Source organism: Vanellus vanellus (genome assembly GCF_965231255.1).
Source record: "Vanellus vanellus genome assembly, chromosome: 1".
NCBI classification, from domain to species: domain Eukaryota; kingdom Metazoa; phylum Chordata; class Aves; order Charadriiformes; family Charadriidae; genus Vanellus; species Vanellus vanellus.
The window spans coordinates 210,046,567-210,063,877 of NC_138905.1; the positions used below are offsets into that span (position 1 = coordinate 210,046,567).

Below are 17,311 nucleotides of genomic sequence, written 5' to 3' on the forward strand. Positions count from 1 at the left end.
AAAGGTTTATCACTGCAATCTGTCAACATTTGGGCAAAGTGTACCTTTGCAGATGAGATAAAGTTTCCATTCCTAATTGAAAAAAGGAGGGGGAGGAAAATGAGACAGCTTCAGAGCCTAAGAATCCTAATGCTTAGATGCCTTAATTAAAGGTAAACTTTTGCTTTGGGGTGGCCGTGGTTAGAGCAGCAGGCAGAGACCTGACAGCCCAGGCTAAACAGAGAGAAAAAAGGCTCTTTCTTTTTTTTTTTCTTCCTTTTCTTTTCTTTTCTTTCTTCTTTTTTTTATTTTCTTTTTTTTACCAAGCATTCACTTTGGCCTCAGTCTGAAATGGCATTGAAACTGCAGACACCTTCATGTAAATGTTCTTAATAAAGAAAAAAAAAAAAAAAAGTCCACTGCGGGACATTTGTAATCCTTCTGATTTAGATGTTTTAATAATGTGCGAGTTTATCTTGGAAGACGGTGGCTGACCTGGAATTAAAAGTATGGCTCTGCCAATGTAAGACTAAGAGCTCAGACAGAAGACTTAAATATAATACTATAATATGTGTCTATATATATATGCACACATATATACACATATATATGCATATGCTGTATAAACACATCTCTAAATAATCATAAACTCCCTTTAAAAATTATTTCAGCCCAAATTAAGGTATAGACAACATCTGATTGGCTCAGACACTAGAGTGGTGCCCCATGATATATTCATTCCTATTCTCGTGTGGTTAATTGGGTATTTTGATTTAATTACCACAGTCAATAGCACTTTCAGTTGAGGGTCTTAAGTGTTCATTTAATTTACTGTAGATTTAATAAGGCAGCGGTTGTATGTTAAACCTGTTAACCATCTGGATGGGCTGCAAAGCCCATCTCTTCTCGTGGGTAACTGGGGCCTGATCCAAGACACACTGATGTCTACAACAGTCTTTCTGTTGACTTCAGGAGCTCTAGACCCAGGCTCCTCAGGGAGAGGAGAGGTGGGCAAATGCCTTTGGCTGTGGGCTTCCTGATTGGGGTGTGTGAGGGAGGTTATTTTAAGGTGCCTTTTCTTTTCTGTAGGCAATTTCATAAAGCAGTAACGACAGGAAGAGCAACCCATGACTCGGGACTTGGTAATTGTGAACTATGATACTTTTGGGTTAGGATTTAAAGTGAAATTTCAAGAGGCTTCTCACAGTGTTGGTAAGGAGGCCACGAGCTGGGTCACACCTAGAAAAAAGTAAAATAAACACACCAGTCTGACAAGCTTCATGCAATTGAATGATCTGTTTTACCCCTGTCGCAAGGTCTGGCAGAGCGGTTCATGCTGTCTCCGTCTCCTGTGAGTCACTACCTCATGTCGTGGGTCAGGAAATATGTAAGTCTGCAGGTTTTCAGATCACTAATGTACTGGGAGCAAAAGGAGGCAACCAGCAGATATCAGCATTGCCTCTCTTGATTTCAGGGACTCCCTTAAATGGGAGCATGATTCGTTTAGGCAAAGGATAATAGAGCATAGGGCTGTGATCATAGGGTCTGGGGTTATGGCCTGAGGACTGCCTAGCTTCCTGCACAATCCTACTTGCTAAGCAGGCTTTGGTAAAACACCACCGTATTGGATGCTTTAGAGATACGCTGGTGGGTACTTGAGGGGATATCCAGGAACACCTGGGTCAGGAGTGGCCAAACATGATGTGTACTGATATCCTCAAGACAGAGACCATGTGCTTTGGATGGATGAGAAGATCGGGGGAATGAAGAGAGGGTTTTAGGCAGAGGATGAGTAGCCGAGTTCCACAGCTCTGCCACGGGACGAGCAGGATGAGGGTGTTTTGGGGGATCCTAGAGCAGCCCATCAGTGCAAGCCATGGTGACCCCATTGCTTGCCTCTTCCTCCAGTCAACGATTGGAGGTTCATCCAGTAACCCCCAGTCACGTAAGGCCAGTTACATGATGTTGTCCAGACGCTGGCCCATAGCTGGCCAGCTGGCGAGCTGCATTCAACGCAGGAGCCACAGGTTCTTCGGGGCTGCAGGCTCCCATGCCCCCCAGGCTTGAAGCCAGGCTGCGATTAAAAACAAGCAGCAGAAACGTCGGCAGGAACAGCACATGAAACCGAGTGGAGGGAAATTCTTCTGCTGCAGAAAGTAGGCAAAAGGCAACTGGAGATGAATAGGCTGCCTGACAGTTGGCAGACGCGCAGACTGTCTGCCATAGATGGTAATATAGGCACTGCAACTATTATGGCATCTAAAGTCAAAAAAGCAATAAAAAGCTTTAACCTCTGCTGTCCGGGAAAACAAACAGTGGCTGCAGATGCAGTTGGTGGAGAGAAGTCTTTGCGATGCTTGTGACAGGCAAATGGTCTAGAAAGCTCTGCCGAGCTGTGTTTGGGATTAAGGGCTCGGAATGCCCGAGTTCGTGCTTTATTTGTACTGGTTACGCAGCCAATTTTAAAAATTTTATTACTGCTGTTATTATAGCGATATTGCTATCACTACCGTTATTTTCTTAACACATCAAGGGAGCCTGGACAGCCGCTCTTTATTTCTTACGTGAATGCAAACGGCGTTTAGATTTTTGTGGAGATCAGACACCAGACACATTCCTACATTCTTGTGCGATGTTCAATATTTTTCCATGAGTCAAGGAGAACAAGAATGGGCATATTGTGTAAATGCAAAACTCTGCCTTTTTAAACTGACACGATGAATTTCAGCCCTGCCTCTTTGTCTCTCTCCTCCGAGCAGGGGCTTTTCAGCCTGCCAGATTTTGTTACTTACTATCTTTGAAAACGGAGGGAGGGAAGAGTCAGCCCTTGTTAATTCATTGTCCCAGCTACCTAGCAGTGCTGTATCCTTAAGGACTGCTGGGGTTTTTTTCTGCTCTTCTGAGACGGTGAAGAGCTGTTGCTTTCCTGCCAGCTCCATTGTGTTCCCTTGGTAAAAGCCTGCAACACTAGAGGCACTTTAAAAAGAAGCGAGGAGTCTGTTGCAATAGACATCCAACAAAAGTTCCTGCTGCAATCCGCGCTTCCAGTAAATGCTGCTTCGTAATCCAGAATTCAGGCTCCAGGGCTGGTTCTTAATAAAACACTGATACAGGTCAGTGTAGCTGCATCTGTTTACAGCAGTAGAAAATTTGGCTCGCTGTTGCATCACACTTTAGTACAGATTCACAGAGAAGGACATGTATGCAGACAAATATCAGCATATGTGGGGTCCCTGGAATTTGAATTCCACTTGGGGAACGTGGCAAAACACTTTCCTGCCTCTGTTTTTGAAAGTGCACGTGAAAGTTGCCTGATTGATGACCTAACGACTTAATTCATCTGTGCCTGCCAGAGCAACTGCCCTGGAGACTGCTCAGATTTGGTCCATGTCCCAAGCAGGACTCCATGGCCTGCCTGTCCAAAGGCTGCTCCTGAGTATGGACCACCATAGACAGAAGTCTGTGTGCAAACGAAGTAAGATTTTTTGGCTAGACAGAGATCTCTTTGAATTTTTGCAGATATTTTAACCGGCTGTAAAAGGTATATTCCCACACAACAAACGAGAATAAATATGTGTCTACCAAAGCAAGTTTAGTCTAAGTAATAAGCAAGCAAAGTTTCACTGAAGTGCTTTGATAACCCTGACTTTTTGGTCAGTCTTTCTGAGAGTGGAAAGTTGGTGAGTGCCCTCTGAGCACATTTGACCCAGAGCTTCCTAGCTAAGGCTTGTGAAAGAAAACGGAGCATATGAAGGGTGAAAGGAACTAATTAGCACCAAGGATGATGTGGTCATTTGTCCTCTAGGAACTGGTCTGCTACCTCCAGAGTTTCATACATAGCGGTTTGCTGTGCAGCCCTTCGACTGTAATGATTTCTGTCACCGTTAACTGGTTCTGTAAAGGTGAAAGGTTCCACATTAGTTATTAAATTGGAAAATTATTTTTTATTCAGTCTAGTGTTTTCTAAATTATATAGGGATTCATTATTTTGACACCTAAATAGGTGTCTGCTTTTCAGAGGCACTGAATGTGCATTGGTGTCTTTTGGAATTTAGCTGGAAAACAGGGCTCATTATTAATGTGTTTGACAGTGTCTAAATGCATGAAGAGTATTTTTCAGAAAAATACACAGAGGTAAAGTCCTTGTCATGGAACCTTATAGTCAAGAGGAGAGTGCCAAAGTCCAACAAAGTCCATTTAAACATTTGGATATCTCAATGGACTTTAGATCAGGCTTAAGGAAAGGCAACTCGGATTCATCTGATGCAGAATCAGTTTGCGTGGTCAACCCTGTGTTTGTGCCATTTAAAAGCTACTGATCTGATGCTTTCCCTGAAGGAATCTGCGTAGAAACAAAGACTGGCATTTCTCAAGTGCATTGTCATTTACGGCTTTCATCCCCTCCTCCCCCCTCATCACTGACTTGGATACAAGTCAAATTTGTACATTTTCTCCATTCACTCTACATTCAAAGTTTTCCAGTTACATATCAGATTTGTCTTAGAGGTGAACAACTAAAGGGTGAGAGTCAAGGAACACAAGTTGCTAATTAGACATAAGGAAAAAAAAAGGGAGCTGTCAAACACTGGAATGGGGCCTGGAGAGGTTGTGAAGTCTTCATCCTTGGATGTGTTTAACACTCTCCTGGACAATGTCCTGAACATCCTGATGTAACTTTGAAGGTAGCTCTGCTTTCAGCGGGACTTGGACCACAGGATGTCCACATGTCCCTTCACAGCTATGTCATTTTATGATCCTATAGGTCTTCTAAAGAACTCTCCACCCAGGCCCTTGCCACAGTACTTTTGTTTTCTTTCTGTGAATAATATGGTAAGTGGACATGTAGCAAATGAACTCTCCTTCTACAGTGTTAGTGGTCTGCAGAGATTTAATTTTAGAGACCCAGCTATGGAGTTATATGACTGCAGAGGATTTCCGCTGCATGACTTTTGGTGCGGACTTACTCCAGTTGCCTGGACTCCCTTATCTAAGTCAGTAGAGTAGCTGAACACTTCTGCTTCTGGCCACACCTGGTGCGTCATTGAGGTGTAGGCTACAAAAGTGATGCAGCACTGACACAACAAAGCTCTGCTGTAGTTGAGGGGTCCTTAGAGTTCTTGGCTGAGCCATTTTCACTCTGTAGCCTAAGGAATGCTGCTTCTTGTTGATGGTTGTGGTACCTGTGTCCTGTCTTGCAGGAGTGTGTTCCCTCATCACCATGTGTTGTGTCAGGAAGGAGATGCTATTCCATTCTGGGATCACAGTTGGCTCTAGAAACAGGCTCAAGGCTGCTTTGGAGGAAAAGGTGACTTTGAGAATGGCTGTTATCTTTGAGAGGCCTAGAACTACTTATTTTTCAGTGCTGTTTCTATTGCATGAATTCACACAACAGGTGATTGGTGCACACAAGAAATAAGGCATATAGGAAGCATCAAGTGTACTGAATCCACTTCTGTCCCATTCACTGAAAACTATCGTAGTGGCCAAAAATACCTGAAAGTATTGTGGTGAACCTTCATGGTTTACCACCACAGGAGATGTAATGCATAGTTGGTGGTGATGGGCTCCTGTCCAGAACTACCAGGAGTGCCTTCATCAGCTGCTTAGCATCCCACTGTGTCTCCATGGGACCCAGTGATGAGTCTAGGACCAGTGATCCCCTTGAAGAAAGCTGTAGTCAGGGTAAAGGCATTCAGTAAAGGCTCCTAGGAGACTGGATGGCTGCAGAGATGTGAGCGTCCATGGCAGGGATTGCAGCGACGGTCTTAGTCACTGGCACTGATGCTCCAAGCCACAAGCCACAAGCCACAGTGTGTGCTGCGCAGCAGGGCTTTGCCTCAGAGGGGCAGGACAAAGCAGCTGAAAGGTTGCAGTGTGCAAACTGCGTCACCTCATCGCCGAGGAGGCTTGCAAGGCCCACCTTGGCGCTGTCTCCTTGAGCCTCAGTCCATCTGCGGGTTGCTGAGGGCACTGCTTTTGAGCCTGTCTTCCACACGCAGGCCAAGCCACAGCTCTCCCCTTTCCTTTCCCTCTTTTATCACTTCCCTGCACCAGATTCGGTCTTCACATACTTCTCGTACCTAGTCAGTGACCAGTGTAACACTGTTCAATATTACATTTTAAGCCATGGGATGATGGCACCTGGTGCAAAATCAACAGCTCTTGAGACACGTGAACCCTATTCCAATGTCATCTTCTTTTGCCAAAGCAAATCTTTTTGCAAAAGCAAAGCTTTTGCTAGATGCTCTGTGCCATCAAATGCTCTCTTTGCTAATCAGAGAGAAAAAGAAAGCCAGAAAACTTATTTTCAGTTTCTTCAGAGATGTCTCCATGCATTTGACTTGTCTACTTCTGCAAATATCTTTCACTCATCCTTTCCACTCTGCTTGTCCTTTTTCCCATTCCCTTTAAGCATAATTTTTTAAGCTTTTCAGTACTTGAACGGTTGGGGCTTTTTTTAGCTTGTAGGTGCATTTTTCTTACCCTGGACTGCTCCTGGCCCTCTCTATCCACACTGACCTTTTCCAGCTCCTAGAGAATTCCTTCCTGAGCAGTTGCTTGTTTCCAAACCTTTCCATTCACCCCCTCTGGCCATTTTCTTGGGTTTGGATTCTTTCAACCTTATCATCAAGATGCTACTCAAAGAAAGACCAAATAATGAGAAATTACCTAAATGGCAACCTGTCCTGGTCCAAGACAATAAAACATTTGGGGTTCCTGTAACCTGCTAATGATCTTCCATTGTCTCAGACCTATTTTTACTATTCATTCTTGTTCTATCATTCTGTCTGTGTTTTCGAGCTAAAACTGAAATTTGGGAGTACAATTAGCAGTAGACATTTAGATCCGAGTCAAATGACTTCCATTTTTACAATTTTCTTCCAGTCTTCTAAAGTGTTGGAAATACAGGAGCTGTGAAACGTGGCCAGACTGTGGCTATTAAGTACTGCTTTTACTTTATGTCCTTTTTAATGGGGTGAACATACATGGTGGGGAGAGTCAGGGAGATGATGCTAATATAGGTCAAATCCAGCCATCAAGCAAGCGAGTGCAGCAACCTTGCTAGACGTGTTCTCTTACCATAGGCCTGGGTTTGGTCCTAAATGTCACTTCTCCAATAAAGTTTTCGGCAGAGAATCAGGACTCCTTCCTCCTAACAAGAAGCCATTTTGCCAGTTGCTCGTTAGGAGTCTTAGTGGAAGCAGTGATGGAAGGCCATTCTTGTTGAAGCAGGCCCTTGTTGTCCTGACTGATAGAGTCTGATGCTGGAAGCATGACTGGTTAATGTGCTGAAGGAATCTTTTTTCTTTTCCAATTGACAAGGGATGACTGGATCTCCTGTGAATTGTAACTTAGCCTGCAGAAGACCTCAAGGCCAAAGAGTTGGCATGAGTGTCCTGTGTGATGCATTGATTTGCAGGAAGAGAGAAACAGTTAAAGTATTTGCTTATTTTCCAAGGCTGGATGGATGGCTGCTGTCTTCCTCCATTGATTGAACGTTTGATATGGAGTGTTGCAGAGGTAGAGGCTTGGACAGGTGGTGAAAGCCCATGTGTGGGCATGGATACATGCTGTAATGAAGCTACAAAGCCTTCCCACAGCCATTTTGGAAGCAATGCTAGGCAGAAAACCAGGATCAGACTGCTCCCAGCAGTTTTTCCTTAGGTGAAATCTGCTATGCTATTGATCTCTAAAAGGCAAATCAAAGGACAGCAGCCACATTTTTAAGGATTAGGAGCTTCCTGTGCAAGACAGTATGTGTTTTTAATACTTTAAGCTGACTTATGAAACTGGTAAACAATGTGGATGGTGGTGTTGGATGACCTCTTTTACATGCCTGATCATCCTGTCAACATTTATAATGCATTTGATATTTCCTTCTCATCAGGATAGGATCAGTTAAGCAGTCGCATTTCCCAAAGCTCAGGTTGCATTATGCTTTGTTCCACATTTCATGGTAATAAACGTTGACATAAATTTCTGTAGATTTCACATAAAGTGATTGTTAATTTATTCATGGTTGAAAAGGATCTTAAAAAAAAAAACAAAACCAAAAACAAAACAAAACAAAAACGAAACAGAAAAGACTTCTCCAGAAGACAAATACTTGCAGGATAAGAAATACAGATCTTTCATGCCTATTTGTTTTGCACACAGTAATGACTGCTACATTCTGATTAGCAATCTTGACCTAGTTAAAGTGCTATTGTTTCTCTGTGTTCCTATTCTTCTGAAAGACTGTGGCTAGACATGATATTTTATAATCCTTCAGATGTAAAATCTGCATAAAAAATATAATTATTGTGCTTCAGCAACTTGGACCAAAGCCCTGATGTTATATTTCTAGGCAGTACACTGTGAATAATATGGATGCTTTTTTAGGTTGGTATGTTCAGTTGGCAAGATATGTAATTTTTCCATAAGTGAAGGTAAATTGTGGGATTTCTAACATACTGATTACTATTCCAGCCTTGTTCCCAGCTAATGAGAATTAACTGGATACTTGTCAGCCAAGGAACATCCTTATTTGTTACTATAAATTCACTTTTAGTGGCACTTACTACAGTAAACAGGGAGAAAAACTTGTGTTACCTCTCAGTCAGCATTATTATTGACAGTGGTGCATATGCCTAAGGATCAACCAGAACTAGGACGCCAGTGCAAGAGGCCCTGGATAGACACCGGGTCTCTTCCCAAAGAGCTTGTGATCAGAAAGACAGGGATGGGCGGTTGGAAGGTTTGGGATGTGCAGAGCAAAAAACCTCATGGCAGCAAACCTTGCTCCTGGTTAGCAGAACGGTGTCAGGAGTAATTAGCTAAATGGGAGAGGAGTGAGGCAGAGTGGAGGTGTGCTGGCTCGAGATGCCACGGTCACCAGCAGTGTGGGGCTGAAGGCACCTGCTCCTTCTCCTCACTGCTCAGAGAGAGCGGTCGGGCCCCTTCCTCAAGACACACTCGGAGCGGGTGGCATGTAGGAGCATGAAGAAGAGGAGGCACCTGGAGCTGAGCCTGTGCAAACCAGGCTGCAGTGGGAAAACAGCATCTGCTACTCTTGCACAGCTCTTTGCAACTGTGGTAGGACCACCTTAACTCCACCATGGAGCTTTGTGGTGCTGTGAGGACACACCAGCTCTCAACACTGCTCCCCGTCATGCTGGGTGCCCAGAGCCCCCACTCTGTCAGTCAGTCCTGCATGAAAAATTGATGTTGTTTCCCAGAGCAGCATCATCCAGCAGATTGGACTTTCTGAACTTGGAGTGCTAAAATCTCTCTGAAGACAACTGTCACGCTTGTATTCTCAGCCATGTCAGGTAGAAGTTGCAAACGAAGACAAAAGATTAAAAATAAATACTCTCTTGCTGTGCAGAGAAAGCATAGAGCAGAGGGACCTGGGGAGAGGTGCTTAGAAGAAGACCATGCTATTTAGATCTTCAGGAGACCTCAGGGTGAACCTGCTGCCCTGGGTGGGGGGAAGAGTGGGAATGGCCAGAGCTGCCAGATTTCAGGAGATGTGTAGAAAGAGTGGTAATGGGAGCCCTTTTGCCTCTTCCTAAAAAGTGCGCCTGTAGTCAAAAACAGGCTGTGAAGGTGCGTGTGTGATGACGGTGATAGGACCTGTGATGGCCCCAGAGGTGGCAGCTCAGGGCAGTGGCCCCTCCTCATCCTTGTGTCAGCCCCTGGCTGTATCAGTGGCTCTGCAGCTGGCCACGGTGTGAGCCACTATGACCAGTGTGTCTGCTCGACGGGGTGAGAAAACAAGGAGAGGGGCACCTGGTCCTCCTGCATGCCAGGGAGATGCCCGCGATGGGGAGGGTCTGCCCTGGTGAACCCCAAACCCTGCCCGGAGGGATGCTCCTCGGCTCAGCTCACCTGCGGACACCGCAGGAGGTGGCACTGCAGAAGGCTGGCAGCGAACACTGCTAACCACTATTTTGAAAGGGAGAGCTGCTGCCATTCAGGATCAGGTCCTAAATCCACGGGTGGCTCGCTGGGTCCAGCCCTGGGATGAAAAGGTGCTTCCACAGCATAAATAAGAAGTAGCATTCAGCATGTTTTTCTCCTCTGGAATGAATTCCTTTCTTTTTTTTTTTTTCTTTTTTTTTGGCCACTTTCATTGTTTGAATATTTTCTGTATTTTTCATGTAATTCCTTTACCCCTTCCCCTCCCCAGATGCACGAAGGATTTTGTTTACTGTGCAGCCATAGATACAGTCAGTGTATATTGTGAGAAAGTCTGGGAAGTCCAAAAGGGACCTTCTAAAGTGAATTTGTCTGCTGCTTCTATATTAAAAGCATAAAATCCAAAGCTGCTTTTTTTAACATCAGGGGTATTACTCCACATGAATTGCTAACGCTGCCATGCTGCCTGCTTCACAAAAAAACTGTGATAATCTCTTGGGGTATAAGTTAGCAGAACTTTATGAGTTTCATCCCTGTTGTTCCACCACACAAGCTAAGAAAGCTACAAACCTTAGTAGGAAAATGTGAGAGATGGGAGAACAAAGGTGGCAGGAGATCTTCCTTTTATGTCTTCAGCTAATAAGGATTAGGGGAGACTTAAAACTATCACAATCTGATATTTTCTCTGTAGCTTGCTTGGAGAGTTTTGGTGTTTTGGTCCAGTCTTAAGTGTCTGTCCACTAACATCTTGAGATGACAGTCAGGCGTGTTACTCACATCTCTGTACAAGGCCTTGGATACGGTCCACTGGGAAATTAATTTTTTTGGAGATCTGCAGGCACTGTGGAGATACTCTGGCAAGTCAGAGGGACGGGCTGTGTTTTACCTGTCCTGAGAGCTGTGAAACTCAAGGCTGCTGGATGGTTCACCTAGGACTTCTCTCAAGCGCCGTGCTCCTACACAATTTTAAATGAAGTAAAAAGCAAATTCTGAAGGAACTCCAACTGAAGAATCTGCACGAAGTGCACAAAAAATAAGACTTTTAATGAAAGTGAAACCAGATAGTTGTTATTTCCTGCTATCACAGACAAATTCTTTCCTTGGCCATAATGGACAGTCCTGGTGGAAAGGAATACAAGGTGAACGCACATGAGTAATGTCAGAAACAGCTGAAAGATGTCATAAAAATATTGTTAAATACGGATAGCTGGGGGGAAACAATCCCTAAAATTTCTCATTGATAAATTGTGCTTTTGCACCAAAGAAGTTGTTTCCGGTTTCTGCAAAGGCTTCTGAGCTGAAAAAAAAAAAAATCAATTTTCCGCAAAATCCTCTAGCTTTACATTTAGTAAAAAAATTCAACCAAAAGAAGGTGAAGCAAAAGCCCTTTTTTTTCTTTTTTTTTTTTTTGCCAAAAGAGAAATGATTTGACACCAGATTTTGATGAGCCCTAATTATTAACTTTGTGGAACTCCTGCTGGTTTGGGTTGGTGTCAGGGAGCATTAGAGAAGAAGCTGCCTCTCTTAAACCCCTTTCAAGACTCGGGATAAGTTTTAAATAGAAATCAATTGTTCTTCTGCACAGGACGTGGTGTCACACCGGGTCGTTTAGACCAAGTCACCTCTAGAGGTTTGCTGGTAATGCCCCTGAGCAGGTTGGCCGGTAACAGCACCGCGCTGTCTGAGGGACGTGATTTCCAGAGGCTTAGCCCGTGCAGCGTTAATGTCAGAAAATCGATGCATCCAGCAGTCCCTCCCCGTAAGTGCGTTGAACGCGTGCTGACTCACCAGAGCCGGCTCAGCGGAAGGTCTGACCATGACACGGGCTGCCAGGAAATGCCTGTGCTCTTTGGTGGTTCACCCGGCGCTGCCCACCTACCTGTGGGATGGAGCTGTGTGCATGGAGGTCTTCCTCCTCTCCCGCTTACTGTCATGTCACTCGTTTCCCATCACAGAGCCTTTCAGTATTACCCAGTTCAAGCGGTTTGAGATGTGCAGTCGCGGGCCCGTTTGATCTGAGGAACTGTGTATTGTAGGAACTTTTGCTTTACGTTTACTGACCCAAATCAATCCTGGCTTGCAAATTGGAAGAGATGGAGCTTGAAATCTGGCACGCTCTTTTTTTACCCTCTGAAGAGCCTGAGCTTTGCTTGGGGAAAAAGGGGCTCAAGTACTGACTTTCAATCAGTAGTTGAAAAATGTGATTGCTAGAGAGCTGCGAAGAGTTGAGTGATCGAACCCTGGCCTTTCCCCTCTGAAAACAAACAGGCGTAATGCTCGGGCAGCGGTGCCCTGTAGAAGGCAGAGTTCGTATGAAACAGCAAGACAGAGAGGCTTGTGACGAACACTGCTCATCTCACTGGACAAACACAGACCGGTCCCTTGCGAACCGCTCTGATATGTAATTGGTAACAGCTCAGTGCAAGGAGGGAGAAGGGGCTTCATCCCTGTGGGCTGCCCCATCCTTCCCATGCCCTCGCCCTCCACATCCCTGACCTATGGGGGATGTGACATCGGGACCTTTCCTGCAGCCTCAGTGAAGTCCCCCAAGAGTCCCGTGCACCTTTGCAGCCTCATTTGCTTCCATTACTGCTTTAAGGTGGGGACATCTACTGACCAAGGTGTTGTCAGCATTCAGAGGGCAGTGCTTGCAAGGTTTTGGGGAGGTGTGATAAGCCAGCATTTGTTACTTCTTTAGAAATGCATAGTGCCCCTTCTTGGTGGGCATGTTAGCAGAGTAGATGTCATGAAACCAGGAGTCCTCCAGGCCATGTCGAGGGACGGAGCGCTCGGTTAAGGGATGTGTCTGGAGACCGTGGTGCTCTCCCTGGCGCTGCTGCTGACTTGTCCGTGTCACGGGGCGAACCACTTCACAGCTCGTCCGCATCTGCTCGCAGCTAGTCCAAACGCAGAAGAAGAGCAGCCTCTACGCACAGTGCAGGGCAACACCTGCATTTTGATTTGTATCGGGAAGCCTGATGCAGGTGCTCTGAAAATTTTAAACATTTTAAACAGCTCCCCCTGCTTCAAAATGTCAAGCAAAAGCAAAATTAATTCAGAGAGGCATATGAACCACATAAAGCATACATGCATGCAGAGGATATATTATTCGTTATCTGTTCAGCCTTTCTGTCAGCAGCGCATCTGAAAGCAAACTGTGCTGCCAAGTCATGTATTCTGATGACCTGGGGACTTCCCCATTTCCCAGGAAGATGAATTTGGGGGCTCAAGAACGATTTCTAATAAACACACTGACAGCAAAGATGATGGTAAAAGGAAGTGCAGCTTACCGTGGCTTTTTTTTTTTTTTTGCAAAGGAAAGTACAGTGACTCATGTGTCAGAAGGAACATGCTAACCAAAGACAGTCTGTGCTTTTTACAAGTGACCACCCAAACTCCCCCCCCCCGGGGACACCTAATGACAATTAGTTACTGTTGAAGGCACAAGGTCTGCGGACTTGTACAAATAGGCACCAACATGTCTGTCCTTATGAAATGGAAACATCAACCTGTGATTCAAAAGCTATGCTGGAAACTCAACTTGAGATACGAGATGAGATTTTCGGTGTCAGAGAGAGAAATTACAAGCTTTATTTTTAAGGGGTAAACTCAGTGACCTGCTGATGCAACAGAAGGGTAGGTGGGTACAGAGGAAATATATATTTGTCAGTTGAGTTTTTCCCAAGCAACTCTCTGGTATTCACTCCATAATAAAAAGTGTTCATACGTGGAGTTATCTGGGAAGAGCTCTTACCTATAGACAAGCCTGAAGTTGAGTGGAACAGGGGCCACAACAGAGTATTAGGTGTCCACGGACTTCTGTGCATGGAACAGCATGATCTGAAGATCTCATAAATCATCCTTCCTCACTTCACTGGAAAATTAGAGTTCTCAGTGTTCCCTTTGCCCATCACTGGCTCTCAACGTGTCACAGTTTGTACGAGTGACTGGTAAACACTGGTATTTGTCAGATGACGTTGTCCTGTTGTCTCCAAGGCCGGTGCACTTCTGCCCAGGTACAGAAGGGCAGAAGATGAGCCGTGTTTCCCTGATGTTGCTCACAGCTGAACCAGAGACAGCGTGTGTGCCGACTGAGCGAGGGCTGCCTGCGCGCGCGTTCACGCTGTCTAGTGCTCGGAGCGCACCTCTTTAACGCACAGAGCTAAAGATATGGCGGGTGTGCTTGTTTAAAAGTGATCTAGTCTTTTATGAACCGTGCTTTTGAAATTCAAAGCAACCCTACCTGAGGGTATCTGCACCAAATCCAAAATTTTCAGTTTGCGGGCCTACACCTTTGTTTTGTGTGCACAGGATAGGAATTTGTGTGTACAGCCACGGAAGATGAGTGCACATCAGGTGGACAGGGCCTTGGGTAGGCCCATAGGGCTCATGAGCAGATGAAAGTGTCGCTGTAAATATTCAAGGACAGGAAATAGAGTTATAGTTCTCAGAGCAGTGTTGTGTGGACTGTGTGTTTTATAGCAGATGTTTCAGGACATAAACAAGTAGGTCTTAATGTATTAATATACTTCTTTGGAGAATAATCCAGCAGTACGTTACGGACCAGACCCTTGGCTTCATAACCTGACGTGGCTCCAGTGGCTTCATTTTCAGTTTTGAACAAGTTAACTTCTAACATCTTTAATTGTACACATCTCTGGCCAGTATAAATGCAAGTGAGATCGGGATGCCTGGATCTTGTGTGTGCCGTTAGAATGTCTCCTAGGACCTTTGTACTCTACAGCAGTCAAAAATGGTCTTTTGGATCATATACCAAAATCATGAGAGTGAAATCCTGCAGCACTGGATAGGCAGAAGGGCAGATTTCGTGACTGCATTAGTCTTTGCTGTCTGAAAATACTTTAGATCTGCCTAGCACAGTTGGATGGGAGCAGTTCTGTGGCAAATATGTCCTAGGTTTTGCCAGCTATGGCTCTGGCCACCTCCCTCCACTCACACCCACGGAGGAAAGGGAGGCAGTAGTGCCAAAAAAGTGCTGGTGGCTACAAGGACAGGGGTGATGGTGGCAGGGAGATGTCTCATTTACAATGTATTTTCTTACAGTCCCGTGTAGTGTCATTGAGTGAGAAAGCCCAGAATAGCTTTCTGTAGAAAGCAAAGCTTACTTGCCTGTTGACTTGCAAGATCCTTCTGTCAAATAGACTACAGATTGTTTCTTCGCTGTCATCTAACAATCATTGTTTTTGTTTCTGCTTCTTTCAGCTCCAAGGCTCCTTGAAGAGAAAGTTGGTGGTAAATCTGTCCCCTGTCAACAAGAGGCCCAATGGTGTTTCAGACAGTTCTTTCCTTGACGTTAAGAGGATAAGAGTGGGTGATAATATCTCAGTGGGACAAGGTGGACAACATGTTAACAATTGCCAAAGCCAGTCAATGTCAGGAACTATGTCTGTGGGGCAAGGATCACAAAGAAAGGGCAGCAACCTAGCAAACAATACACATGCTAGCGGGAACGGCATGTTTAACATGACTTTGAAAGAGGTAAAGAAAGAACCAGGAGAAACGATGTCCTGCAGCAAACACTTAGATGGCCAGACATCCCATGAGAATGTGTTCCCTAACAGATATGGGGAAGACTCATGGGAACAAATGATGGATCTGGAGCTTCAGGAACTATTTAATGAACTGACTAACATATCAGTGCCACCAATGAGTGATCTTGAGCTAGAGAATATGATAAATGCCACGATAAAACAAGACGAGCCATTCAACATTGACCTTGGGCAGCAAAGCCAGAGAGGCCCTGTGAGATCTCTGCAGATGGATAAGATGGTGATAAAGAGTGAATATGCACCAGGCATAAATCAGGCTCCTGTGGGCTCCCCACAGATGAGGCCTTCTTCTACAGGTCCAACCTTCACTATGGCCACTGCTGCCATGTCCACCTCTTCACCCATCCCTTCGGTCCCTCAAACACAGGTATCACAGGTTTCTTCTGCATCCAGTCGGCCATTGCCTAACTGGCAGGAGGTGTCTCATGCACAGCAGCTCAAACAGATCGCAGCCAACCGGCAGCAGCATGCCTTGATTCAGCAGCAACAGCAGCAGCAGAACCAGACGGCCAGCTGGTCCACCTTGTCTCCATCAGGACCTTCCCCTGGACCCTTTGTGCAAGAGAAAATCCCCAGTCCTTCTTTTCGCCAGCAGCAGTTCAGCCCACAAAGCTCAGCGATGCTTGGGGTACCAGTGAATGGAAACCAGTCGAAAGGGATGAACAACTATGTTTATAAACCAAACACTCCCCAGAGCAACCCCATGGACATAATCATGCAACAGAAGCCTCAGGACCTCAACAGAAACTTTATCAACAGCACTCAGCCACCACTAGAGCAGCATCATGGCAACACAAAGCCTTTGTTTCACTTTAACTCAGAGCAAACAAACCAGCAGATGCCTTCGGTTTTGGGTTCCCAAAACAAGCCTGCCCTTCTGCACTACACGCAGCAGGCACAGGGTTCAGCCCCTGTGCAACAGCAACAGCAACAGCAGCAACAACAGCCGCAGCCTCAACCTGCTCAGCCTCTCGCAAACCAGTCTCTTCAAAGGCCACCTAACGTACCCCTAGCAATGCAGCAAAAAATGATGCTTCAGAAGATGCAGCAAAGCCAGCAAATCTCAGGTTTGCAGTATCCAGTCTCTCAGCAGCATAGACAGGTAAGGAAAATTCCTCTTTATTTGTTACAGAATCATTCTGGTCTGAGTCTTAAAAAGGCTTTCCCAGCCTGGCCTCATTCCGCCAGGAGATGTGTACTGGTGGCAGATAATGACCATCTCATCACATACTCCAGCAGAGCTGTTGATGGCACATTTAGCACCTATTCAGGTATATCATGGATGCACATTTATAGGAAATTCAAGAAAGACGTGTTCATAACACTTTTTTTCTTAACGCAATGGAGTGAATATGTCACTGATATATCTTATGTAGATACTTGTCAGGAAGGTGAGATAGTAGGGCAGATGCAAGCTTATTTTGGACCCCTCTCAAGTTTTCTGGCTTACAAAAATGTAAGCTCTTTTGAATGGCAAAATTTTAATGAATTCCTATGTTATCTTAGGTAATGTTAATTTTTATGCCATCATTTTCCTCAGGGAAGCAGGGTTAGAAAATTCTGGTTTCAGATATCTTTTGACTGACATGACAAAAATACTGTTTGCATATTTGTTATCTGTTTGGCAAAGGAAAACTAAGACTTATCTCTGAGCTTTATAAACACCCATCACACTTCTGGGAATATTCTGTGGATAAAATACATGCTTAGATATGAAGGTGAAGGTTGCCACAGATATGTGTACAATTATCTACGACATGGCCAACTCCCAGTGCGTTATCATGAGGCAGGGCTCTGACACGATTGGTTGTTATAGCTCAGTTATGCTGTGCCAAGTCACTGTGCACCAGGATCCCAAGTTT

General features: G+C 45.0%; 1 protein-coding gene across 1 annotated transcript in view; it reads left to right on the forward strand.

Annotated features, from left to right (window-relative positions):
• Nucleotides 1–17,311, forward strand: part of MAML2 (mastermind like transcriptional coactivator 2) — a gene marked incomplete at both ends in the record, with an annotated part of 219,468 nt that overhangs the window by 133,501 nt on the left and 68,656 nt on the right. The window contains one exon of the mRNA XM_082488647.1: nt 15,103–16,551. Coding sequence (XP_082344773.1) covers nt 15,103–16,551 — 1,449 coding nt within the window. The remainder of the gene's footprint in view (nt 1–15,102; nt 16,552–17,311) is intronic.